Source organism: Scylla paramamosain, chromosome 6 (genome assembly GCF_035594125.1).
Source record: "Scylla paramamosain isolate STU-SP2022 chromosome 6, ASM3559412v1, whole genome shotgun sequence".
Classification (NCBI taxonomy): Eukaryota; Metazoa; Arthropoda; class Malacostraca; order Decapoda; family Portunidae; genus Scylla; species Scylla paramamosain.
Window position 1 is genome coordinate 1,087,747 of NC_087156.1, and position 28,000 is coordinate 1,115,746.

At 46.7% G+C, this 28,000-nt stretch overlaps 1 protein-coding gene across 8 annotated transcripts in view; it reads right to left on the minus strand.

Moving 5' to 3' along the window:
* LOC135101188 (sodium-dependent phosphate transporter 1-B-like) overlaps nucleotides 1-28,000 on the minus strand; it is a 165,928-nt gene that overhangs the window by 4,855 nt on the left and 133,073 nt on the right. For 5 of the 8 annotated variants that reach the window (XM_064004796.1, XM_064004797.1, XM_064004795.1 and 2 more), the window contains 10 exons: nucleotides 11,115-11,666; nucleotides 5,262-5,360; nucleotides 4,872-5,015; nucleotides 2,938-3,120; nucleotides 2,697-2,816; nucleotides 2,444-2,506; nucleotides 2,017-2,052; nucleotides 1,059-1,238; nucleotides 467-753; nucleotides 97-335 (listed from right to left, as the gene is read on the minus strand). In XM_064004796.1, coding sequence (XP_063860866.1) covers nucleotides 97-335; nucleotides 467-753; nucleotides 1,059-1,238; nucleotides 2,017-2,052; nucleotides 2,444-2,506; nucleotides 2,697-2,816; nucleotides 2,938-3,120; nucleotides 4,872-5,015; nucleotides 5,262-5,360; nucleotides 11,115-11,352 — 1,589 coding nt within the window. In that variant the 5' untranslated portion in view covers nucleotides 11,353-11,666. Of the gene's footprint in view, nucleotides 1-96; nucleotides 336-466; nucleotides 754-1,058; nucleotides 1,239-2,016; nucleotides 2,053-2,443; nucleotides 2,507-2,696; nucleotides 2,817-2,937; nucleotides 3,121-4,871; nucleotides 5,016-5,261; nucleotides 5,361-11,114; nucleotides 11,667-11,712; nucleotides 12,148-28,000 lie in introns of those variants that run through there. The other 3 variants (XM_064004793.1, XM_064004801.1, XM_064004794.1) reach the window with 3 other exon arrangements.

The window sequence follows — 28,000 nt, forward strand, 5'->3', positions numbered from 1 at the left end:
GCTCTAAAGATCTTACAGATTACTAAATAAATTTTTACTAGAGACAATTACAGCAATACAACTTGAGCATTAGAAAACAAGGAAACAGAGACTTACCTGAAGAGTTTCCAGTCTACGCCTTGGCGGGAGGACTTGGCCCAGCCCACAAAGACCACGGAGCCCACCTTGCAGTGCGTGGTGGAGATTGGAAGACCGACCTTGGAGGCAAGCAGGACTGTGCAGGCAGAACCAATCTCAATGGTGAAGCCTGAGGATGGGGTGACCTTGGTGAGGTCCTCTCCAATGGTCTTGATGACGCGACGGCCCCACACCCACAGGCCGACGGAGATGCCCAGCTGCGGGAACGGTGCCTCCACTTAGTTTACAGAACGTTACGCTGGGGCCCTGTTGCCCCGATGTAATCTCAGCCTGACACATTGTTTACTTGTCTCATGGATCCTTGCAGTGGAGGGGAAGAGGCACTCACCCCGCCGTACAAGAGGAGGTAGATCGGGGAAGGGGTGCTCTGGGCAACTGAGCCTTCAGTGTAGATGGCCCACAGGGCGATAAGCGGCCCAATGGCATTGCTGACATCATTTCCGCCGTGAGCAAAGGATCCGAAGGTGGCTGTAAGGACCTGAAGGAAGGAGAACAGTGTCTTGACCTCCAAGCTGTCGGTGTCACCATCAGTCTTGTCTGTGAGCTTCTCCATAGAGACGACCTTCACCTGGCTGGTGTTGACGAGGGGCACCTGGCTGCTGTTGTTGGTCACACCTGTAGGTGAGAGAACACTCTTCCAGTCAGCTCAGGTAAGAAGTGTGAAAGTGTGAACACATCAACAGAAAAATATGGATGTACAGTGAAATAAAACCAGTGACAAAATGCACAATGATCAAGCTGAAAAGAAGGAGACAAAAAGAAAAATACGCATTATAAAACACAAAGTGAAATGCCTGATAAGGCGGCACTCACATACATGACACGGGACAGAACAGAAAACAACATACAGAATACAACAAATGCTGTCTTTGTTTATAAGCTAAAAAAAATTGGTGTTTAAGAGATGTGTAATTACTGACCAAATGACTGTGAGGAGCAGCCATTGTCCAGGTTGGCAGTGAGGAGGTTGTTGGACTTTGTCTCAGCAGGAATGTAGCCGTTGGTCTCAGAGGAGTTGTTGAAGGTGTAGGTGGTTGGGGTGATGCCTTTCTCAATGACAGACAGCTCCCTGCTTGGTGGGGTTGGTGAACGGGAGTTGTCTGCAGGGAACGAGAGAGAAAGCTGTGTTTAGTACTGAAAAGCCTGCGTTCCTTTTTAGTATGGCGTCATCTCGAGCAACCTCAAGGACTCGTTACTGTCCTGGTTTGTTTCGTGTGTTTGGTATTCCATACTCAGATTATTCTCACATGTAGGATGATGTCAGATAATACATGTATGTACTTCATTGCAAAGTCTAAAATTATCAGAGGAAACTGACAGTGATTGCATGCAGTACACTGTCTGTCTGTTAGGAATAATTAAAATAACATTCAGGTGACAAGGAAATATGTCACATGCATCTCCTCCCATTGTCACCAAGTACTGTTATAGTCTACATATTTTACATGGTGGGGAGGAAAGTGGATTGCAAAACCTGATAATCTATATATACACAGGGAGTAACAAATTTTTTTTCATCATTTTAAAGTATGGAATTAAGTCTTGGACATTTCCAACCAGCGTTAAAGGTTAAATTTGCTTGAACAAGGCTGAGGTTGCTATGAGTATAACATTGATGTGGTTAGTGTGTCTTGCTCTCTCAGTAAGACAAATTCGTTTCTTAGAGTTAACTTCAGCTTATTTAAGGCACAAGACTCAAGCATTACAGGGATCCTTCTCGGGGGAGCAAGCTGGACGCCGCATGGTAAACACTCCCACACTCCGCTCTCCACAACATGAACAAGAATGCAGCTCAGAAACAGCGGTATGTGTGAATTCATTGAGAAAGCAAGAGCAAGGAATGAATGCTTTTTCCAAACACCGAACATCATCATTTACCTTCATTGTACAAAAGTTCAACCATTTCAAAGTTATCTGGAACAAACCCTGGATTAGAGTCAAGAAGTACCTGAATCCCATTATATTTCAAGACACATGAAAGCTCCAGTTTTTAAGGTTAAATTAAATCCCAAGAAAGCATTTCCCTTTATGATATATTCCTTCTAGGTGGAGTCATGCATACATTATACCTACTGACTTTGTAATAATTGCTATAAAAATGTACTAGATGGGAGAAAAGAAGCAGTGGGTGAGGTGTGGAAAGAAAATATAAGAGGTGATATGAGAGAGAGAGAGAGAGAGAGAGAGAGAGAGAGAGAGAGAGAGAGAGAGAGAGAGAGAGAGAGAGAGAGAGAGAGAGAGAGAGAGAGAGAGAGAGAGAGAGAGAGAGAGTGTCACAAATGATAATTGAGGAAAAACAACTCACCAGCAGAATCGAAAGTAAACTTGACCTCGCTCTCCTGCTTGGTGACTTCCTTGGCGATGCTAGCTGTGAATTGTGAAAAAATACAACTATCATTTTTAATCATTATCATAAATTCACTTACTCTTATGTCACTTGAAAACGCGTACCAGTCAGTTCAGTTACATAGGAAAGAATAGTTGTATGAATTAGTTGATCACAGCAATGTTTTTTTTTTTTTTGACCAGCCGGTTGCCAAGTGCCAATACTCACTCACCTCTGATCGTCTTGCGCATGCGAGGCACCACGAAGAGTTGCACGATGATGGATGTGATGACGCCGATACCCACAGCGACGATGACTGCGCCCCACCATGGGATGAGGTTGAACTTCAGGACTGCGAAGGGAATGTTTGTAAGAATGGGCCGCTAAGAGTCGTCACTCTAATGTGTCAAGATGTAACAATTGTCTTGAAAGTATGGATATTGTACGTAACATGCAATGACAATTTCACTCACTGGTGGGTCCGTCATGCACGATAGAGAAGACGTTGACGAGCAGGGTGATGCCGTAGATGAGGGGCAGGACGCGGAGGCCGGGCTCCAGGGGCTTCTCCTTCTTGAAGATGAGCTGGTTGAACAGCATGTACAGAGCACCAGACATGATGCCGGACAGCACGGGGGACACGAACCAGGAAGCCACTGTGCGGTACCAAACACATGTTAAGAAAGCTTTGGCGACTTGGCAGAGAAAATTAGACTATTTAATTCCTCCATACTTGTTAACCTTACACATTTAATGACAATAAAATTCCTTTCACTGTTTCTCAGGCCAGCACCAGCCAATGTCGCAGCGGAAGCGAGTGAGCAGCGCAAGACTAGCAGTAACTCAGTAACGGCCGGCATGCGTTCTCCGTCGCTCACCGCTCTCCTCCGTAAAGGGCAAGGTCACCAAGCAAGTACTGGCCACGTGCTTGTTTCCTGCATTCCTCGCTGCCGGATGATGGATCAGCCTTGTTTTTCATTAATCAAGGTTTTGGTCAGTTACTTTTTTTTTTCTCCCTTATCTTATCTTATTTATTTATTTTATTTATTTTTTTTATACGTAAAAAGAACACAAGTCATCGTTGAGTTTGGCTGTCACTAATTCACGCATTTCCATTCATAAGCAAGTTTTTACGTTTTTATGTTGCAAGTTCCGCGTTTTTTTTTTCTTTTTGTTTGTGAATGACACGTTGTAGTACGTGCGTGTGTACTCGCACACTCGCAAACACAGGCCGAGGAGGCTCCGTGCCCTTGCCGTGGCCGCCACTCCCAGCCTCCCTCCCTCTCTCCCTCCCTCGGCAGAAAACCTTGAGTTTTGGTGCTGCACGTTGATCCTATAAATAGTTCTCAGTGTGAGGGCGCTGCTCCAAAACGCGCACACATAATGGCACGTTGGGAACATTATTACTTGTGGTCTGTCTCATTCATATCTACATGTAGGTGTGCTATGTTTGGTGTGCCGTGTAATGCATCGCCTGTAGCAGCAGCAGTGAGGGAAGGCTAAGGCGCTGCGTCATCGTCGCGTAACCTACGCGATGAACGCTCAGGTAATCAATTGGATTCAAACGTAGGAACAATGATTATGAAAACTGAAAAGGTGTCAGTTTTTTTTTTTTTTTTTTCGAAAGGGTTCACAACAACGAAGTGGTGGACAGCAGGAGTGCCTGGCAACGCGTCAAGAGCAAGACTTGCACGAGTGCCACTGTCACGACGGGAAAGGCAATGCGATTTTGTTTCTTTCGACATCAGTATTGAGTACAGCCAGTTGCGGATGTATCGGACTCCAAAAATTATGACGGTGACATTAATTTGAGGAGAATCTCTAGGGATGGTCAGAGTGTGGGAGAGGAGCGCCCATGCTGGGACGTTACTTCCGCTCCCGCCGAGTAATATTGCCTGTTAGTCCCGCGAGAGTTTGTCGAACCTTTGGTTACTAGAGGGTTCAGTTCACTAGACCCAAATGATTGCGTCCACAATAGTGTGGGGACGTGAAAGCATCTGGCTGGGCTCCTTAAAATAGGAAGTAACCGGCCTGAACCGGTAGTGCGGCGAGGCAGGAGTGCCATTGCCAGCCCGCCGACCAGCCAGACGTCGCCAGAGCGCTGTGGCGCTGGACGGGCTGCCACGCTGCCGGTCTTGAGTCCTTGAGGAGCAGAGCAGTTTGAAAACACAATCCCCAAGGATTCGCATTCGCGCGCAAAAAGTGAACCTTGCATACTGCAAGTGACTCGCTCCACTTGGACATTTTACCGTTGACTTTTGAAGACTACACTTTTTTCATTGTTGTTGTTTGGCTGTTTTGCTTGAAGTTAGCGAGTGAGGGCGACTAAAAACACTTTAGCTACAGGCGACAACGGTCAACAACTGATAAGAAATAAATAACAAGAAAGGTCTGTAGTCTCACTCACCGATCTTGCCAAAGGTGATCCAGTTTACTCCACTGAAGCCTCGAGCGCAGAGGGAGAAGCCGACGGTGGCGCCCACGATGGTGTGGGTGCCAGAGATGGGAAGCTTGAAGAAGGTTGCCACCAGGTTCCATATGGCGCTGCCACCTGTTGGGGCCTCAACTCATTAGCAAGGTGTTGGTGACGCGCCATCACGCCAAGTCAATACCACAAATTTTGTACCTTTAGTGTCGAGCAGCCATTAAGTGTGGCAGGAACTATGGGATGTGCAAGTGAAAGGAAATATTTGAATTAATTTCAGTGATGCAAATTCTCTCTCTCTCTCTCTCTCTCTCTCTCTCTCTCTCTCTCTCTCTCTCTCTCTCTCTCTCTCTCTTTCATTACGGCACTTACCGAGGGCTGCCAGGGAGCCAAGCATGAGTTCCTTCTCGGCATTGTTGTAGAGCGAGACATCCAAGATTCCTTTCCGCACCGTGTCAGAAACCTTGTAGCCTGGAAGGAAGAGGGAGCCACGGATGAGACTCGATGCCATTATGTAACAAAAAATTCCTTGCAGATAAACTAGTTAGTTACTGTACGCCTTATATAAATGGAACATGACCTTGCAGAGAGACGTGTGTACCTGTTATATTCATTTACTTAGTAGTCAGTGGCTGACACACACACACACACACACACACACACACAAGAAATGTCAGGATACTGAAAGCATATGATAAAAATATACTAGTTTATATAAAACAAACACTAAAAAATGACGGCGATGCACGTAGAGATGATCCTCGGGAAGAAACTTTCAAGCGACGGGACTTTAAGAATACATAAGAAAATAAGGGAAGTTGCAAGAAGCTGCCAGGCGTACACGTGGCAGCTCCTGTACAAACGTTGCCTGGTGTCTTGGCGCTGTGATGGAAGTCTGAATGGAGAGACGAGACGCAGGGAAGAGCGAAAGTGATAAGGAATAAATGATGGTCAGTTTGTGCGTGCGCCATGCAAACATTACTTAAGGATTCTGCAAAAGGCGAGTCGTCGGGAACAAGGAAGCTTCTGTTAGCCGTCTTTCATCCTCATTCTTGTATCTTTCTTTTTCTTTAATATTTCATATCATATTTGAGGGCACGAACCGACAATAAACTCAGCCAACTGAGCTGCTGATTAGACTCACCGATTATTTCCATTATAGAAGAGTCGTTCAAAGAAAAATTGCATTTGTTCACTTTACGGCAACACATTTACTTTCATAATAGGCGTCTCGTGCCGCTCTTGACAGAGAGAGAGAGAGAGAGAGAGAGAGAGAGAGAGAGAGAGATCTGGCCAGTGTCCTCGAGGCGCGATGGACTAGCTGGTCGCTGCCGCCAAAAACGTGTGGAGATGGCGGGGCGTCCTTGAGGTGCAAGGCAAGGCCTACTTGACCAGGGTGACTCGCCCAGGCCAGGCTACGCCCACCACACCCGCTGCCAGACCCGCAGCGCGTTGCCGCTGCAAGGCCCCGGCACATGTGTTCCCAGTTTGCGGTGGAGCCAGACGCGGAACAGCTCGGGTGCTTCTCGCCGGCACCGCAAATCCGTTCACTATAAGATGAGTCTCACCGCGGGGCTCCTGTGAGTCTAATGAGCGTGGTAGAGTACATTGTTTCACAGATGAGAGAATAATTACCGAGTACATTTTGTGTTGATTGTGACACAAAGCTCCTAAAATGCACGCAGTACGTTTCAAAGAAGGAAATGCTTTGCTGGTTATTATTATAAGCCACGGGAACTAAACTATGAGTCTCAGCTGTGCGTCTAGTAAGCGAAATACAACTAAACATTGTTTCACAGCAGCGTTATGAGAGAATTTGCCGCGTACATTTTGTGCTGACTGAGACACAAGGTCTTTATAATGCATACAGCGTGCCTCGGAGCAGGAAATGCCGTGATGGTTATTACAATGAGCCACGGGAAGAAGTGTGTGTCAGTACATGTAAACTGAGCACAATTTCACAATCACAAAGTAATTTTCATGATTTTTCTCTATGGGAAGATAAGTAAACTCACTCCTTAACACTTGATCATTTAAGGTTATCTAAGAACGCAAGATTTAAGCTTATCTAAGAATGCAAAACGGTGGTTGCTAAGGTCTTGATCGCCAACGTGAAGGGGGAAAGCATGAAGTCACTCGCTTGTCACATTCCCGAACCCTCCCTTCCCTCCCCGCGCCTCGCCTTGTCTCGTCTCGTCGCCTCCCGTTGCTCATCTCAAGCAGGAAAATATTCTGCCCACTAACTTGGAGTGACAGTGAATGGAGCAACGCCACATCACATCAACCAACCTCTCTCTCTCTCTCTCTCTCTCTCTCTCTCTCTCTCTCTCTCTCTCTCTCTCTCTCTCTTGCTCATAAAATAAACCAGTTATTATAACTGTGGCGTGATGTGTTGCTAAGTGAGGAGAAGGAGGAGGAGGAGGAGGAGGAGGAGGAGCAGGAGGAGGTTTCCTTTTAACTGAACACAACAGTAACATGTCTGTAACCTCAGTTTAGTACTGAAGTGGTTCACTAACTAAGCTGGTCTACAGGAGGAGGAGGAGGAGGAGGAGGAGGAGGAGGAGGAGGAGGAGGAGGAGGAGGAGGAGGAGGAGGAATACAAAAGAAGACAAAGGAAGAACAAACAGCAGCAGACTTGTTGATTCTTGTATGGGTGTTTGTGATAAGTTAGTCAACCTAACTCTGACAAAGTGATGTAGGATAGCAAAGGTGGATTTTTTTCCATCCTCTGCTCCCTCTACACGTGGCTGGCTAGCTGGCAGGAGGAGGAGGAGGAGGAGGACACAAATAAGTCTTTTACTGAGTGGTCGTTCACTTGTAAAATGTACCCAAAGTTTTTCCTCTCTCTCTCTCTCTCTCTCTCTCTCTCTCTCTCTCTCTCTCTCTCTCTCTCTCTCTCTCTCTCTAAGAATATATCACTGAAAAAAAACTTACATAATATAATCCCCCCAGTCTCTCTCTCTCTCTCTCTCTCTCTCTCTCTCTCTCTTGGTTCATTAATGCTTCACAGAACAAATAAATTGCCTTACATAATTCTGAGTACTATACCCTTCTCTCTCTCTCTCTCTCTCTCTCTCTCTCTCTCTCTCTCTCTCTCTCTCTCTCTCTCTCTCTCTCTCTCTCTCTCTCTCTCTCTATCCTACGTCCATGGCCTTCAACATCTGTACCACGACAACTAGGAGAGTAAAAAAAAAAAAAAAAGAGAAAAAGTCCTTTTTGTGTACCGGCGGGAGGTGTTGGTCCGTTCCCTCAGTCCTCTCAAAACTCGACTCTCTCTCGGGCCGGTCTCACTAACATAGCCTGGTAAAGGTCGCCTGGCTATAGTATACTGTAGTGAGGCAGACAAGACTAGAGTAGTAGTGTACCTGTGACAAGCCGCCGGGCCCCTCTGGCTGCCTCACCTCAACTACTAGGGCATCGTAGACTCGGAGCGATAAGGGATAGAGAACCACATTCCTCTCTGGCCACGTTCTTCTGCTCAACTTATCCTCATCAACTCTGTCATTTGGTGACGGACCGGTGATGTAAATATGCCGGGTTTTTATTTATTTTTTTGCAGTTGGAACGGCACCAGAGAGAGAGAGAGAAAGAGAGAGGAGAGAGAGAGAGAGAGAGAGAGAGAGAGTGAGAGGAGAGAGAGGAGAGAGAGAGAGAGGAGAGAGGAGAGAGAGAGAGAGAGAGAGAGAGAGAGAGAGAGAGAGAGATACTGGAATTTTTGGCCCCCGCAACAGAGGCAATATGGCGCAAAAGAGAGAGAGAGAGAGAGAGAGAGAGAGAGAGAGAGAGAGAGAGAGAAGAGAGAGAGAGAGAGAGAGAGAGAGAGAGAGAGAGAGAGAGAGAGAGAGAGCAAAGGGAAGTAAGAAAAACAGCGAGGGAGGAAGAGGAGCACCTACAGGGAAGGAATCGAGGTCAGTGATGCAACATGCGGCACACAAGCGACCAGGAAACACACAAACAACGGAGAGAACGCGTCTTGACTCTCTCACCTCGCGAAAACAGCAGTAAGAAAGATAATAAGAACAGGGGCCTTTCATTATCACATACGTCCGTCAGAAGATAGCGAGAGATATATACAGTGAAGTTATCAATGAGGAATCGTTCTTGGGAGTGAGTCAGTGGCGCAGCGAGTGAGTCGGTGAGGTGGGCTAGAGGTCAGAAAGGTAGGGCGCGTCAAGGCCGTGGGAAGCAGTGCGGCGCACTTGACAGACTGACACTAGTGGAAAAGTAAACAGCAATATGAACGAACACCCTCTAACAGGCTGCTTCCTTTGGCCTCTCGCTGCACCTGCCCGCTGTCCCATACAGTGCACCGCCTCACCACCTCACTTCACACGGTGCGCCCCTCCCCTGTACCGTCCTGGCTTCTAAACAGCAATACCGGTGCACCAATAGTGAAAATGAGGTTGTGAAAAGCCAGTAACTCTACAAATAAGTGAAATAGTTATATATATATATATATATATATATATATATATATATATATATATATATATATATATATATATATATATATATATATATATATATATATATATATATATATATATGGTCACTGATTATCAATGCCTCAATAACTGTATAAGCGAAGCTACAAGTCAATATTAATCTGCCAATATTTCTCTTAAATTTTCCTACTGACAATGTACAAAACTGACAACTTTTCATCTAGCAATCATCTGTAACGTAAATTTGTGTAGTATCCTTTCAAACCTCCCTATTCACTTTGCAGCAACAACCTGATTAACTCGATCTATTCCCGTCACCTAAGTCTATTATTTGAGAACTGCCAAATTTACCTATCCACACCTGCCAAGACACATACTACCTTACACCTGTCTTTCTACACCTGTCTAGCTACTACATTTTTCCTTGCTCTCCTGCTCCGTCGCTTATTTCTCTCTCTCTTCTCTGAGCACAAGCCCGATAGAGGAGTGAAGGCAGGGAGAAAGGAAGGGAAATGTATGTTTTCAATGTGCTCCTTTCTCAAGTTGTGCCTCAGTGTACCTGTTTTAGTTCTTAATTCAGTCATGGTCATTTTTGTACGTTTGGGAACACTGCCAACTGGGTCTGGCTGGCCTCTCTCTCTCTCTCTCACTCTCTCTCTCTCTCTCTCTCTCTCTCTCCTCCTTGTCCCTCTCCTGTCCTCTCATCAACACTCCTCACCTCCATCCCTCCTCCCCTCATCTGGATTCTTTTATATCTCCTCCTCTCTCACTTCTCCTTTCCCATGCTCGTCATCCTCCTCTATCCACTCTCTCTCTCTCTCTCTCTCTCTCTCCTCTCTCTCTCTCTCTCTCTCCTCTCTCTCTCTCTCTCTCTCTTCCTTCCTTCCTTCATGATTGCAACCATATCTTTGTGTGACGGCTTTATCAGAGAACGAGGGGACCAAGATTAATCTCTCTCTCTCTCTCTCTCTCTCTCTCTCTCTCTCTCTCTCTCTCCTCTCTCTCTCTCTCTCTCTCTCTCTCGGGTCCTAAGTTCTACCGGAAATCTACCCAGCCAGTGATTGAAGGAGATACCCTGCAGATAAGGATAAGTGGGATAAGGCCTGATAAAGGGAGTCTGGGGGGTGTTAGGGACAGCTTACTGGTGGAATGGCGACTTACACACACCTGTCGGCAAGGTACAGGGTGCGACGTGACTGACTGCCTGCTTAGTACTGGTCAACTGTTGAGATTAGGTTCATCAGAGGTAATTGTGTGTGTTAGCAGGCAGACCAAACCCACCCGCCCGCCTTCCTCCCCTACCCTGCCTACCCCTCACCTCACCTCAACTCACCTCAGCTCCCAGCATGCCACTCACTCCCTCCCACCTCCCCTCCCTGTCACACACACACACCTCATAGCAACCGCCGTCCCCCTCCATCCTTCTCTCACCTAACTTGCAACTGTCACTTAAATCCTCAACATCTATTCCGTTAAATGTCAAGCTCTCTATTCTTCTCTGATCTGATTCCTCCCAAATCCTCTGCTGCAGTCAGTAATGCTAAAAAGGAAAAAAAAAAAAAAAGACAAACGTTGAATTTCGATAATGAAGGGGTTACGTGGAATTATCAAATGCTTAATAAGTTTTCGGGATTCGAGATAAAATAGAAAAGAAAAGCGAATATTGAAAATAACGTTCATTGTAGAGGTCAAGAACACAAAAGTTTTCCTCGAAGTCTGACTACGTACAGTGTATAAATACAAAACTTCCTGTGTATAGAGAATCAAGATCAGCACTTACCTATGAGCACTGCACCCAAGACCTCGAAAATCGTGGCCAGGATGCAGGCGTTGCGGAGCGTGAGGACTCCTGAGCCCACAGAGGTCCCGAAGGAGTTAGCCACGTCATTGGCCCCAACCCCGAAGGCGAGGATGAAGGACACAATGAAGCCAGCGATGGCAAAGGGCAGGAGCTCCTGAGACCAGGGCTCCATGGAGACGGGGGGAGGGGGCACGGAGGAGAGTGTGGTGAGGGACATGAGGGAGATGATTGGCTTAACGAACTTCGGAGAGAGTCACTGGGTGTGGGTGAGTAAGGGAGCGAGTGACGGAAAGGTATGAATCACAGAGTCTTGTAATGGAGGAAACTGGTGGAGTCAAGTGGCGGAGTGTTTGGTTGTGTGTGCGAGATGGGCTGCGGCGGAGCTGGGAGATGAGGGAGACTGGAATGAAGTTAAGTGTGAGTGAGTGGGATGACTAAGAGTTGGGAAGAGTTGGGTGTATGTCACAGGAAGGTGTGGGCGGGGCAGGGGCGGCGAGGACAGCAGGAACAGCAGGAGCTCCTGACGGGGACCTGGACGAGGGAGAAACAAGGAACTCAGCAAGACACTCAGACTCACCGATGAGGACGGCGCCGAGGATTTCTGCCACGGTAGCGATGCAACAAGCCTGCCGCAGCGTGAGCACCTTGGCGCCCACACTCGTGCCGAAGACGTTGGCCACATCGTTGGCTCCTACTCCGAAGGAGAGGATGAAGGCCAGGACGAAACCCAGAATGATAATCCAAAGTGTGGACGAGTGCCATTCTGCCAGCGAGGAGGACCCCGGTGCTTCGGGAGCAAGCGTGGTGGTGGTGGTGATCTCGAAGCCTGGCGTGTCGGCCTGGCAGGACAACACCACCGCCAACACCAACGTTACGACGAAGGCCGCGCGCATGGCTCCCGGAGTGGTACTGAGAGCGTGTGTGACGTGCAGGGAGGGCAGGTGCGGGCAGCACGTGTCGAGCTGTAGGAGTCGTGTGCAGCTAGACTGTGGCCAAATGTACTACTACCGCCCTGTCGGCACTGCCTCGCTTATATATCCGACACCGCCGTAACCACGCCCCTTGAACACCGCGGCCCCGCCTCCCACGGTGACCTCAGCCCCCACACGTTGCATCCTACACCCCCTTACACCCCCTACACATACAGGGACACACACACACACACACACACACACACACATACACACACACACCTTCAACACTCGATCATGCACCAACATCATACTGACCTACATATTTTTTCTCACTTTTGCGTCGATTTGTTGTTGTTCTCCCCCCCTGCCCCCTGCTACCCATCCAGGGCTGCGGGGAGGGGGCACGGGGGGGGGCACGGGGGGGGAAATAAGGGGCACTGGGGACAAGTACGAGGGGGTGTTAGGAGCAGGGATGGGGGAGGAGGGGGAGATCAGGAGGGATATTGTTGTTGTTACTTTGAGCATCAAACTTTATAATAATAATTGTTCCTTCGCCTGCACTCAGTCGTCCTTGGCTCGCACGGTTAGCTGAGCGACTTGTCAGTCTGTCAGTCTCTCTTCTAGCCCCAGGATGCTGCTCTGTCTTGCCCTGCTCAGCCTTGCCCTAACTCCTCCTTACGTAATAATCCTACCGCCAGTAACTTTACACTCATCCAAACACTCACACATTCACACGCCACTACCACCACCACTGCCACCACCACCAGTATAGTGCGCATCACCACCGCTCACCGCCATTCACACTCGCCGCCACATCTCAGGCGCAGTGGGCTGAGTAAAGGCGCGCACACACACACACACACACACACACACACACACACACACACACAGGATTCCCTTACTTTCACCTGTCATGTCTGATCTCTTCCCGTCACCTGCAGCACCTCCACCTCTTTCTCCTTCTTTCTTCCTTCTCCTCCTCCTTTTTGCGGCTCTTCACCTGCTCTCCTTATTCTTTGATAATCGGCTCAGTGTGTCACGAGGACAATCATTGCGCCTCTACACTGTTATCATTACTCTCTCCAGTTTCCCAGATACAGATAGCGACTTCTCCTCGCGGCAGCACTCGTGGTCTATCAGAGTCACCGCTGGCGACGCTCAACTTTCCCTGCACGACTCTTGCGGCCCATGCTTGTCCCCGCACTCCCTCGCTCGGAGCCGCACGCGTTCCTCAAACTCAAGGTATTCTGTGGTGCTTAACTGATTTACTGACTGACTGTTTTAAGCATCGTAATAAGAAGGTCTATGAATTATGATTGTTTAACCGTACGTACTCCAGTTGTATATTATGAACAGTACAGTATTATAATCTCAGGATATTCTGTGGTATTTGAATTTTGAATGATTGACAGATCGACCGTTTTAAGCGTCGTAATAAGAACGTCAATGGACTGTGATCGTTTTACTGAACTAAGTGGAATATTATGAGCAGTCTAGTATTACAATACCTTCAGTGACTCCGCGTGTCCGTGACGTCGCAAGATTAAACTATCATGCCAATTATTATAACGTTCTTTAAGAGTCCTTCCTTTCTCTTCTTTTTATATCACTCTCCAGTCCCTCCTTTCGAGACTTTCCCGGTCTTCACTTATCGCTTCATCTCCATGAGCTGGTTCCATCCGGCGCGGCACGGAGTGTGGGCTGAAGGCAGGCTTGTGCTGGGCAGGCTTGGCTCGGCTCCGTGGCAGGTGTCGTCAGGCGCGCCCTGTAATACTAATGACTGGCTTGTTATCATACAGCACACCAATACACTTAACATAATGATTTATTCTAATAACTCATATCAAGATTACTAAGATTAGAATGTAATGCATGCAATGACTAGAGAGAGAGAGAGAGAGAGAGAGAGAGAGAGAGAGAGAGAGAGAGAGAGAGAGAGAGAGAGAGAGAGAGAGAGAGAGAGAGAGAGAGAGAGAGAAGCAAACGTTTTCTTCCACCCATTTTCTTTCACTGCAGCGATGAGTGGGTGGTACCATCTCCCCCCTTCCTCCCTCCCTTCCCCCCTCCCTCTCCGACTCGAACCACTTTCCCTCCTTCCCCTTCTCCTCCCCTCCTCTCACCGCCCACTTCTTCCTCCTCTCTCTTTGACCCTTTGATCTCTTCCTTCCTCTCCACTTCTTTACCCAACGCGAGGGAAAAAGGAAGAGAGAGAGAAAAAAAAGTGAAAACATATTTACCAATAAGAGGAATAAGTTTATGTGAGGAAAAGGAGAGAAAGAAGAATGAATAAAAATGTTATCGAATGTGAAGAATGATATATAAGAAGAAAACGGGAAGAATAAAAATGAGAGTATGTATAATAATAATGAGAGAAATGAGAATAATATGTTTACGAAAAAGAAGAATGAAAGAAAAAAAAAGACAAAAATAAGTGAATGTATACCATCTATAAAATAAGAAAAGTGAGGAAAGAGGATTGATTTTCTTGCATAAGAGAGGAAAATTCAAGATTATGAAAAAAAAGATCCAGAAAAACTGGTCCGCTACTTGTCTCCCGAAAAAAAAAGAACATAAGAGAAAATGGCCATTCGAAACAAAAAGAACGTAACAAAAGAAGAGAAAGAGAGGAAGAAAAAAGGGAGAGAGGATAAGAAGTGATTAAGAAAATAATTATAAGGATAAAAATACATGTGAACTGGAAAAAAAAAAAAAATTATGAGCAAAAAGGAAGAACGAATAAACAAATGACGAAAAAAAATGGGGATAAGAGAACGTGTGTGATAAAGAAAACAGGTTCAAGATACAGCAAGATAATACAAAAAAAAAAAAAAAAAACACACAAGAACAAGTCCGAAGTCCAAAATAGCACAAGATAATACAAAATCCACAAGAACAAGTGGAAGCACAGGCAGACAATGCAAAGTGGACGGAATCTGATCAGTTTTGGTGCATCATGAGGCGAGACTGATGAGTGAAGAGTGAGTGATGTGTGTCATGAGGCGAAGTGAGTGAGCGGGTGAGTCAAGTGGCGCGGCGCAGCAACAGCTCAGCCTGCAGGTAATTGTCAATACCATCATATAATTGGTCCTGTACATAATGGAAAAGGTCACAGTAACCTTGGCCATAAGGGGAGGGTGTACCTATCTAATATCCTAAGAAGAGGGACGTCTGTCTCTCCCGGTAACAGACACTTCGTATTCCCTGCCACACCGCAAGATAGGAACATAACTAGTACACAAATGTTGGTGTAAGAAGCCGTCAGGCCTACACGTGGCAGATCCTGTTTATTTCCACTTGTCATCCCATCCATGAATTTGTCTAATCTTTTAAATTCCTTACTGACTCGGCATGAACTATCTGTTTACGGAGCCTATTATTCCATTCATCTACCATTCTATTTGAAAAAGTTTCTTTCCATCTGTTTTCAGAATTTAAACATCAATTTTGAACCCGTTATTTTTTTGTCTTATCTTAATTACTGACCCTAAGGATTTTGTTTGGATCGCAAGTACCGCCTCGTGCAACCCAAAGAGAGGCACTCCACTGGCAGGCGCCGCGCACGCACCCAAGTACTTTGCTGGCACCAAGGCACTCCCCAAGGCATATAGGCACTCAGATACTTTCCTAGACAACCAGGCACTCTTCCAGACATCCAGGCACTCCTAGATATACAGGAACTCTCCTAGGGACTCAGGCTCTCCCCCAATAAGGCCCTATCGCCGCAAAGGAGCCAACCAGAGGTGTGATCAACCGGAGGTTGCGGCTGACGTGACTCTGAGCGTCTTGTCTTAACACGCGAGTCGTGGCTCCGTTTAACGTCACCTGCCGCCTGTTAATTGTCAACAACTGCCTATTTATCACCGGCGGTGTACTGTTGCCCTGCCAACCGGCGAGGGACGCTGGATCCTAAATGTGGATGCGGCGTGGGTAGAGGGGGTTTGGTAAGGGGTGTGGGTGGGTAGAGACTCATGCGACAAGTGTCATACAGGGACTACCACGTGTAGGCCTGATGGCTTCTTATAGCTTCCGTTATTACCTTATGCTCTTATGTGAAGGATATGGATGTGAGTGGGTAGGAACTGATGGGGCAGGTTGAGGATAAGGTAAGGGTGTTGGGAAGGACTGATGTGTCTAGTTGGGGGATGATGGGGTGTGAGTGTGTGGTGCGGAAGGACTGATGGGACAAGTATGGGAAGAAATGAGAACAGTGTTACAGTCATGAGTACTATTTGATTGTCACTGCCTGTCTGTGTGGCTGGGATGCCTGAGTGGTTAGGTTTCCTGAATGCTCGTTTCGCCACACCTCGCCTCGTTCAGCCTCTGCTGGCTACACCAGTGGTGGCCCGCCAAATAGGACTATTCTAATACAGGTGTGCGTTGTTTCACTGCACGGGAACGCGCACCCCTGGGCGTGTTGTCCCATCTTTGCAATGATCAATGCCATCTCCAATACTTGTTGTCAGTCAGCGTGAGTGGCGTTGTGGGCAACACGTGACGACAAACAAGACCCGAGACGTGTGCAGGAGTCCAGCTGGAAAATGATCGCGTGGCCATAGCTTTGTTTTTTCAGTGCAGTGCGACCAGCCGAGGAGTCACAACAGATTGTGTACCTCACGTCTGTGGTGGGTATGAAGCAAAGGGAACCTGCAGTGATAAACACTTATGCGGTAGAAAATAAACAAATAACAATAAGATGTGTAAGAAGTAGGCCGTCACATCCCGTGGAGCTGTGACGCCAGCTTTCACACTTCGAGTCGTCTTCAAGCAAAAACTATCGTGCAGCCTCGTGCTGGGATGCGTCACAGTAAAAATTTTAAAGAAGAGAAAAGTGAGCTTTGGTAACAAATTTCTGCAGGTCTGCCTTTGAATACTGATGGTGGCTGACAACAGTACAGCGGCGGGAACTCTCAGGGCCACAGTCAGTCTTGTTGGTGCGATACGGAAGATCTGGAGCGGGGGCACCGGGGGGATGGGATGACGCTACCGAGAAGTGTCCTTGCGCGAAAACGCGTGGGACATCTCGCGTGGAAAAAAAAAAAAAAAAAAATGTCATAATGTCAGAAGGCGGAGTCTGACAGTGTAATGCAGGCAGAGGGTTTGCCGAGGGCTGTGTACCCTGGGATGATGTGTACTCTGTGCCAAAGTAGGGCAGTCAAGGGCTGTTGTGCAAGCAGGCAGCATCACTCCTGCATTGTTAAGGAGGCTGGAAAGGAGGTGCAGTAGAAAAAATAAAATAAACATCCGTTACAAGGCGGCTGTGGAGCGGGGGATAGAATCAAGAATCAGGAGGCGAGGCGGGGCTGCAGAGGAGATCACTTGGTGGCTAAATAGAGTAAGTATCAGAGGGTTAAAAAGCCAAGAACTGCACGACTGCCTCTCAAGAACGTAAGAGCATAAGAACACAACAACACAAGGAAAGCTGCAAAAAAGCAGTCAGGCCTACACGTGGCAGTCCCAGTATAAAACCTGCCTGCCATTTTCATTGTCATCCCCGTCCATAAATCTGTCTAATCGTCTTTTAAAGCTCCCTAATGACTCGGCACTAACAATCTGATTCCTGAGCCTATTCCATCCATCCACCACTCTATGTGAGAACTAAATCCTTACTTTCTCGAGTTGTGGATGAACAGTCGAAGGCGGCAGAAGCATTGCATACTAACATTAGAACGCAAAAACAAGAGAAAATAAGGGCAGCTGCAAGAAACCACCAGGCCCACACGTGGCACTCCCTGTATCTCTGAGGCCTCGTCAGTAACAAAGCAACGTGAGGCGCACACTCTAAAAGCTGCGTCCAAAAACCGTCTTCTCTCAACCTGCGAAGTCTCCTGCCCAAGAAATAAAGGCCTCGGTCACGAAAGAATCCTCTCAGTCCTTCCTTCCTCTCTCTCTCTCTCTCTCTCTCTGATCCCTTCCTTTCCCTCTACGGCTCCTACCAAGCGTGGTGAAGGACGCAAAGGAATACAAAAGAAGAACAAACAAACAACAGCAGCTGTGTTGGTCTTTACGGCGCTGTCAATGGGGGGGGGGGGGCGACTGTACTAACATAGTGAGAGAAATAGAATAGCATGAAATAAAATGATAAAATAAGGGAGAAAAATCAGAATGACACAACGGATACGAATAAGATAAAGAAGTAGCAGTCCACTGAGCCAATGGGAAGATAAAAGAAAAAAAAACGAAAAGAAAAAAAAAAACAAGAAACCAGTTTGTGTGCGTCATGACTATAAGGGGAAGGAGAGAGAGAGAGGGAGAGGGGAGGAAGAAGGGGGGGAGGAAGGGCCAAGGTTGAGGTAAGGATTTCGTACAGGAAGAAAGAAAATTACACGACGGAAAAGGAAGAGGAGAAGGAAGAGGAAGAAGAGGAAGAATAAGGAGAGAGAAAATGTAAAAAAAAAAAGTAATAATAATAATAATAATAGCAATGAGAAAGAATGGAATGAGGAATAAATGTAGGGCAAAGATGAGGAGAAGGAGGGTCACGTGTTGGAGCGAGAGGGAGAGAGAGAGAGAGAGAGAGAGGCACGTGAGGGAGGGAAGCACGTGAGGAAGAGGGTGGGAGAGAATGTGGGAAGGAGACACGAAGGGAGAGGGGGAAGGTGGGGCACAAGGAAGTGATGACAAGGAAACACAACAGAAGAACAAACAACAGTAAACGTGCTGCTCCTTACGAGTTTGTAAGTAATAGTCTACACCACTATATAATGCTAATGAAAAGAAGAAAGTTGACTAAAAGTGTAATAATTGTCTGTCTAACTGTGTGTCTGTCTCTTTCTCTGCAATAAAGCTATTTCCTTCTTGTGCAGAGAGAGAGAGAGAGAGAGAGAGAGAGAGAGAGAGAGAGAGAGAGAGAGAGAGAGAGAGAGAGAGAGAATTACTGAACAAACTTTCTTTTTCTCTTACAAACGTATCCGGGGAGACGCGGGAATAGCGAATGTCGAGGAGGAGGAGAAAGAGAGCAACCAGGAGGAGGAGAAAGAACAGGAAACTTGACTTCTAGATCCTCAAAATAACACCAAATCTAGTTCCCCGCTGCGTCCCGTGTCCGCCCTCACATCTTCAGTCTCCTCGGTGATTCCCCTGAGCTGGTTCACTGTTGCTGCTGCTGCTGCTGCTGTTGCTGGTGCCCCGTTGCCCGTCCGCCCTCCCGTGTCAAGCCCTCTCCTGACATTATCGCAGCCACCACCACCACCACGAGCCCCCAGAAATATTGATCCCTTGACTGGTAATGATAGTAAAGAGATCAACAATACATATCCTTGATAACTTATAATGGTAACAGTATTTGAGCTTCATAATTAGGGACTTTGCATTTCTTTATTTAAAGACAACGCCGACGCGCCGCCGCCGCCGCCGCCACCACTACCACCACCACCACCACCACGAGACCCCGAGACCCCTTGACTGGTAATGATAGTAAAGAGATCAACAAAACATTTGCCTCGACTGATAATAATATTAAGATACGTTGTTTGAGCTTTATAATTAAGGACTTTGCCTTTCATTTAGTTACACCTCCACCAACCACCACCACCACACCACCACCACCACCACAAGACCCTTTAACTGGTAATGATAGTAGATTGACTGATAATAATGAAAAGAATAAAAAGAAACTTGTTACTTGAGCTTCATAATTAAGGACTTTGCAGTGTGGATTTCTTTGCATTCCTTGTTTAACCACGAGAAAAAAGGAAAACTTGCAATTCTCCAACTCACTGGCTCCTGATAACAGTAAAATGCTTGTTGTTTGAGCCTGATGATTGGAGGCCTTGCATTTCCTTGTCTAATTATGACGCCGCCACCACCTCCGCCGCCGCAGCCACCACCACCACCACCACCACCACCACCACACCACCGTGACACAACTAATTTATTGAACTCGTCTACTAAAGGTCATAAAGACATCACCAAGACATCACCAATGTATTTGATCCTTGCCAGATGGTAATGGTAGTTTGTTGTTTGACCTTTTTAATTAGAAACTTTGCATTTCTTATTTAACAACAACTCTGCCGTCGCCGCCACCACCACCACCTCCACCACCACCACCACGACACCACCAAAAATTGAACTTTTCTGTCACTGATAATAACATTACTAAAATATTCAATGGCTGACTCCTTAACATGGCAAGGCGCATGTCATTTGGGCGTGATATCACAACTGTGGCCTTTGCAATCTGTTCTATACCATCAGGAGAAAATGGAAGACTTGTCACCATGAAGACACGATTGCTAGTAATAGAACGCCCTTGTTACTTCTGCTTCATCATTAAGGACACTGCATTCCATAATTTAAATATTAGAAAAAAAAAATAATAAACCTGTCACCTCGAGACGCCACCAATACATTTAACCGCTTGAGTGATGATGATAATAAGACCCTTGTTGTTTGAGCATCATTACCGAGCGTGATGGCTTTGCACGCCCTTCCATGACAAGAAAAAATAAACAAAAAGAATAGTTTTATTACGAGATTTAAGAGACTCGTACTAAAATAAATAAATAAATGAAATAATAGATAAATATATAGATAAATAAAGGCACTGTCCCTTGCAATATGAATATTTACATTACAACCGGAAAAAAAAAAAACATGGACGTCTTGTCACAGGATTTAGAAGAATACCTATGATAAATAATAAATGAGCAAAACAAATAAACAAATAGATAAAAAGACACTGCTTGTCATATGATTCTTTACAATTATTTTTCAGTGATTATTACAAAAGCACCGAGGTGTTATGAGAGCATTCACAGAACAGAAGGGATAATGAAAGTTTCACTCTAGTAGAAGTAGTAGTAGTAGTAGTAGTAGTAGTAGTAGTAGTAGTAGTAGTAGTAGTAGTGGTGGTGGTGGTGGTGGTGGTAGTAACAGTGGTAGTGGTAATAATGGTAGTAGTAGTGGTAATAATAATAATAATAATAATAATAATAATAATAATAATAATAATAATAATAATAATAATAATAGACACAAAACATTAACACACGTAGAAAAAACGATTGTAGGTGAGAAGCCTTTACTTGTACTACCCCACTACCCTACTTCGCATCAGATGACGACATAACGTGGCACACACTCATTAGTGTCAACGAATCTTCAAGCGTCTGTGCGCCTGCTCCTCCTTAGCGCGTCCCAGTGCAGCTCACACGCTTCCTCAAGTAATGATTTTCTCTTACTCATTATCACAGTGAATTAAAGCTACCGGTAATGTTAAGGGGGAGTAGTGGTGGTGGTGGTGGTGGTGGTGGTGGTGATGAAGGCTGCCTAACTGACCGCTGTTAACTATGCAGCCCACGGGACGCTCCTGGGAGGCCGCGCCTTGCATAGTGATGAGCAGGCTGAACTGTGCACAATTCGAGGCCTCTCTCCCTGCTCCCCCCCCCGTCTCTCTCTCTCTCTCTCTCTCTCTCTCTCTCTCTCCTTCTCTCTCTCTCTCTCTCTCAGCGATGACTGCATTCAGTACTTAAAGGCATGGTTGTCTATTTCGTTTTCTTTTTTTTTCCGTTTTCTTTCATTTATTTTTTTTCCTCTAAGATACCTTTCTTTGTTTTCTTTCCTTCTTACTTTGTTTTTTCCCTCCCTTTCGTTTTTTTTTTTTATTTATGAAAGCTATTTTTAAGGGGAAGGACAAGTTAAGTGTTTACTTCTGTCTGTCTGTCTGTGTCTGTGTCTCTCTCTCTCTCTCTCTCTCTCTCTCTCTCTCTCTCTCTCTCTCTCTCTCTCTCTCTCTCTCTCTCTCTCTCTCTCTCTCTCATAACGATGATTTTTCTTCCTCACATTATTGCAGCAAGAGAGAGAGAGAGAGAGAGAGAGAGAGAGAGAGAGAGAGAGAGAGAGAGAGAGAGAGAGAGAGAGAGAGAGAGAGAGAGAGAGAGACTGGTCTCCCTCAACCCCTCACCTCACCCAAGGTTACTCTCCCTCCCTCTCTCTCTTCCCATTCTACCTTCCTTTCTTCCTTGCCTCACCCCATTCCATACCTTCTCCCCTTCCCTCCCTCCCTCCCTCCTTCCCTCCAAGCTGAGGTAACGCAACTCAAGTTTCCTTATGAGGAAGAAAGGGAGGAGGAAGGCGAGGCGAAGTGAGAGGGGAAGGATGAAGAGAGGAGGAAGGAGAGGCGAGGCGAAGGGAGAGGGGAAGGAGGAAGGGAGGGGGAAAGGAAAGACGATGGGAGCGAGAGGGGATGGGAGAGGCGAAGGAGGAAGGGAGGAGAATGGAGGAGGTAAAGGGGAAGGAGGAAGATGAAGGAAGAAAAGAAAGGGAGACAAATGTACCATTTTTTGTTTGTTTACTATATTTAGTAGTAGTAGTAGTAGTAGTAGTAGTAGTAGTAGTAGTATAGCAGTAGCAGTAGTTGTTGTTACAGTAGTAGTAGTAGTAGTAGTAGTCGCAAATAGAGGAGCGGAATGGAGGAGGCAGAGGAGGAAAAGGAGGAGGAGGAGGAGGAGGAAATAGCATGGTTGTAATTCAATATTATATATTATATAAAAAAAATAAGCTCAGCAGACTGGGTACAACGAGAGAGAGAGAGAGAGAGAGAGAGAGAGAGAGAGAGAGAGAGAGAGAGAGAGAGAGAGAGAGAGAGAGAGAGAGAGAGAGAGAGAGAGAGAGAGAGAATCTGATAGGAACTTAGGTATGGGGAATAACAACAGATGAAATTATGTAGTAGCAGTAGCAGTAGTAGTAGTAATAGTAGTAGTAGTAGTAGTAGTAGTAGTAGTAGTAGTAGTAGTAGTAGTAGTAGTAGTAGTAGTAGTAGTAGTAGTCTCGGCGGCGTCTCCACCCATCCCTTCAATGACGGGGCTCCAGGAAGCATTATTCCCTTCCTCATGACCATCCTTCACAGACTCTTCCTCTCATTTTCCTACTCCATTGCCCTCACTCCTTGTTGTTCCCTGCTGCTCCCTGCTAAACACGGGGACTGCTACGTTTCCTGCTCTTCTCCTCCCGTACGTCACTGCTGGGTGCAGAGTGACAAGCGGGGAGGAGTCAGGCGAGGACTCCGCTACCCCCGTTACAGTGAGTGGCAGGAGGAACACACTGGTCAGGCATCAAAGGGTGAGCAAGACGACACCGAATAAAAACTACGAGGAAGGGCAAGATCGGGGACTGCTGCGAGGAGGACGAAGGGGACAGCATGACGTAAAAAGACGGTACATAATGTTAATCATGTCAGCTAAGTTACCGATACTGGAGGTGAGGTTTTAACAGGAGAGGCGTTCTCAGTACAGGAAGATAAACAAAACAAACAGGATGTACACGATGCCAGCTCACAGATGGGAAAAATGAGCATCTAACACCATTATATTCCAACACAGACGAACAAGACTAGAAACAAACAGGCAAACAAACACAAATAAAATATAAAACAGAATTAACACAACCAGTTTAGAGATGAAAAAGAAGACCATTTAACACCATTACTCTGCACATTTCCTTCATCAACAACACGCGAGAGAAACAGATGCTTTCTCAGCACAGGAAGATGAACCGAATGACTTGACACGCCTCATTAAATACACCCAGGCAGTTCGGAGGAGGAAGAGAGTTCGAGATAACTTCATAGTGTCGTTGTTTTGCATGCCTCACATCTTTTCTTCTATTAAAACATACGAATGGGACAAGAATATTAACTCGATACAAATACAGCTTTCCTTCTTGACCGCCAGCGCTTCCTGCACCTCCCTTTTCCCAGCAACACACACACACACACACACACACACACACACACACACACACACACACACACACACACACACACATCGTCCCTCAGAATGAATGGCGCAAGAAGATTGATAAAAAAAGTTCTCTCTCTCTCTCTCTCTCTCTCTCTCTCTCTCTCTCTCTCTCTCTCTCTCTCTCTCTCTCTCTCTCTCTCTCTCGTATCTTCCAACACGTAGCAGCTTCTTTGATAACCATAAAATTTAAAATACACTTGAAGATCGATGTTTTGGCGTGCGACTCTTGCAGATGTAGAATGGAAGTGAGGAGGAAGTGTGCGTGGAGTGAGGGCATGGAAGGAAGCGCTGGGTGGGTGGATGGGTGGTTGAGCAAGAGCGAGAAAGAGGGATGGTGGTGGTGGTGGTGGTGGAGGAACAGGAAGTGGTCAGGCTAGGTTACTTCAACTCAGTTTTTCTTTTCATTTCATTACGAAAGAAGGAAGTGAAGAGATGGGAAGGGGAAAAGGGGAAAGAAGAAACTAAGGAAGAGGAGGAGGAGGAGGAGGAGGAGGAGAAACGGGGGACAGAGGCAAGCATAGTGATGAAAGGTTGATGAATGGACAAGCTGAAGGTAACCATGTGTGTGTGTGTGTGTGTGTGTGTGTGTGTGTGTGTGTGTGTGTGTGTGTGTGTGTGTGTGTGTTGCAATACATCACACACATCTGCTCTAATGCTGCTTGCGTAGAAATCCTAATAATGCACAATGGAATCTGTACCATGATGCGACAGCTGATAGTAAAGAATAATAATATTAGTATTCTTGAAACGAAAGTGACTGGTGGGCAAGGCTTACTCAACACACAGGTAAAGCAAAGTGTTGTTTTGTTCTTGTTTTTGCGAGTATGAGTAATGAGGCAGTAGGAATAGGAACAAGAGGAGGATGAAGAAAGAGGAGGATTATGACAGGAGAGAGGAAATCCGTGCAGAATGTGAGGAGGAGAAGGGAAGACTACAAAAAAGACGAGGCAGAACGAGAACGAAGGAGGAGATTAATTCTAGGAAGGTGAAGGCGGAAAAGAAGGACACATTCAAAGGAAAACTAGATATCCACCAGAACCTGCACCACTCCAACAACACACACTGTACCACCAGAACCTGTACCACTCCAACAAAACACACTGTACCAAACACTGTACACAACCACACTGTCCACGGCCACACTGTACACTTTATTAAACTCAAACTCTATATTATGTCTGTCAAAGATAACATACATTTATTTCTTGTAATTGATAGCAAGACAAACAATCCTCCACAAGCTAAGGCTTTTTGGGAACTCTCTACAGTCCGCACACTACCACACAACGTACTCCACCACACTGTACCACACACTGTACCAGCCACACCATCATACCACCACAATACCGCAATATAACATCTATACTACCACACAATTGCACAGCTACACTATTGAAAGTAAAGGTGACATTCTCCTAAATTAATGGTTTGATAATATCGGTGAATAACTTAATGCAAGTCTTTCATCTTTTCATCTTCATCCCAAATTTCCTTTCAAGTCTCTCTCTCTCTCTCTCTCTCTCTCTCTCTCTCTCTCTCTCTCTCTCTCTCTCTCTCTCTCTCTCTCTCTCTCTCTCTATAACATAACCTACAATTGTAATGCCTGTAATGCAAGCCTACTGTTCAACCTTACCCTGCGTGTGTGTGTGTGTGTGTGTGTGTGTGTGTGTGTGTGTGTGTGTGTGTGTGTGTGTGTGTGTGTGTGTGTGCGTGGGTGGGTGGGTGGATGGGTGTGAATAAACTGTGGTGGAGGGGAGACTGCCACGTGTAGACCTACTGGCTTTTTTCCAGCTTCCTTGTGGTGTGTGTGTGTGTGTGTGTGTGTGTGTGTGTGTGTGTGTGTGTGTGTGTGTGTGTGTGTGTGTGCGCGAGCGTGCGTTCGCAGCGAGACCAGGGAAGGGAAGGGAAGGGAATGGGGGGAAGGGCCAAGTTGGCAGAGAAGGGGAATGCTGGTTAAGAGGGGGGACAGGGGGGAGGAGGAGGAGGAGGAGGAGGAGGAGGAGGAGGAGGAGGAGGAGGAGGAGGAGGAGGAGGAGGAGGAGGAGGAGGGAAGAGGGAGGAAGGAGGGGTGGGATAGAGAAAGATGGGAGCAAGTTGACCGAACACGAACAGGAGACGAAGAGAGAGAGAGAGAGAGAGAGAGAGAGAGAGAGAGAGAGAGAGAGAGAGAGAGAGAGAGAGAGAGAGAGAGAGAGAGAGAGAGAGAGAGAGAGAGAGAGAGAGAGAGAGAGAGAACTGGGCGAGTCACGATGAAGGCAGGAAGGGCGGTAATGATGAGGAAAGCACGGATGTTAAGAGGCAGAAAACGACGTGAGGGGGAAGCAGAGGAGAGTGGGAGGCGTGGCAGTGTTGAGTGAGGGGGGAGAGGGGGGAGAGGGAGGGAGTTGCGAGAATGCCAAAGTCAGGGAGGCTGGGAGGCAGGCAGGTTGTCTTCACGTGAGCAACACGAGGGTGGCAGCGGGGAGGTGGTGGAGTTGATGGTCACATTCTCTCACGTCTCTCTCTCTCTCTCTCTCTCTCTCTCTCTCTCTGTCTCTGTCGACCAGTTAACAAGTCATACCAGCTCATGATTCTTGTGATTGAAGCTAAAAATAACGAATCCTATCAGTGTTTCTGTATCAGTGTGTCATGCAGCACGCGCCGGTGCTTGCGGCGGCCTGTGACGCAACGCTTATCACTTATTCTCCGGTGACGTCACAAGGAAGACGCGGAGCGGAAGGAACACGTCAGAGATGGAAAAATGACCAAAAAGAGAATGAGAGGTGGACAGTAACAAGTTCTGGCGACAACTTGGGACTCCGCGCAGGTCTGACCGTCGCTAAGTCAGTGACATCACATAGCTGGGAACTTGCGTCATCGACGGAACTAAGAAAGGAGGACGGGGAGGAGGAGGAGAAGGAGGAGGAGCATGGGGACCTCGGTTAGCGGCACAGGGTCCTAGAGCATCCTCGTGGGGCTCTACGAAGAAATGTAAATAGCAACCAAGGGGGGGGATATAGTATAGAAGTCGTGGGGAGTTGTTGGAGGCGGGGCGGATTGAGATGCGAGGGTAAAAAGAGAAGGAACAAAAAAAGTGGAGTTGGTGTTGCATGTTGGTGATCACGTGCCGCTCACGCCACGGCCACACACTCGTCCCGCCGCACGCTTCCACTTCTTGTACTCGCCCTGGCGCGGCTGCTCATCCCCCCTTGCGGTGACATGCCTGCTGGGGCGTGTCCGCGTCCGGATCTGAGTCTGTGAGCGCAAGTGTGTGTGTATGCATGAACACGCAAGCACGAATATGCATGCGTAAGAAACATAAGCGTATCCATAGTCCCATGTGTGTGTGTGTGTGTGTGTGTGTGTGTTTGTGTGTGTGCGTTGGTCGGCCTCGAGGTTGCTCCCCCGTGTCCTCGCACCGTGATTGGGTGAGGGCGAGGGTGTGTGCGCCCCGCCCCGCCCCCAAAGCCCCGCCACTCCCCCTGCAGGCAGCCAATGGGACGCCGCCATCTCAGGGTCAAGTGTGTGGCGAGAGAGAGAGAGAGAGAGAGAGAGAGAGAGAGAGAGAGAGAGAGAGAGAGAGAGAGAGAGAGAGAGAGAGAGAGAGAGAGAGAGAGAGAGAGAGAGAGAGAGAGAGAGAGAGAGAGAGAGAGAGAGAGCGGATAAGCAAGCAGAAAGACATACGGATAGACAGAGACAAAGACAGACAGCCAGACAAACATATACACACAGACAAACAAACCGGCAAAGACAGGCAGATAGACAGAGATAGACATATGCGGAGACAGACAGACAGAAAGACAGACAGGTTGTGAGGCAGACATTGACGAACAAGACAGAAAAAAACAAACAAACAAACACAAATAAAGATATAAACAAAGGAACAAGCAGGAAATGAGACAAAGAGAAGCATTCAGAAAGATGGTCAGACAGACAAGGAAAAAAATTGAGAAAGAGTATGTAGGGTAAAGAAAAAAATAAAATGAAAGCAGAAGAGAAAATAAAGATTAAGTTACAAGAAAGAAAAGAAAAAGCAAAAAAATGAAGAGAGAAATTAAGGATGGAGAGAGAGAGAGAGAGAGAGAGAGAGAGAGAGAGAGAGAGAGAGAGAGAGAGAGAGAGAGAGAGAGAGAGAGAGAGAGACTGACTCACTCAAACATAATATAGTAGACGATGCCAAGACAAGACCAGTGAACGCTAACAACGGTGACTGCAACTCTTCACAATGATC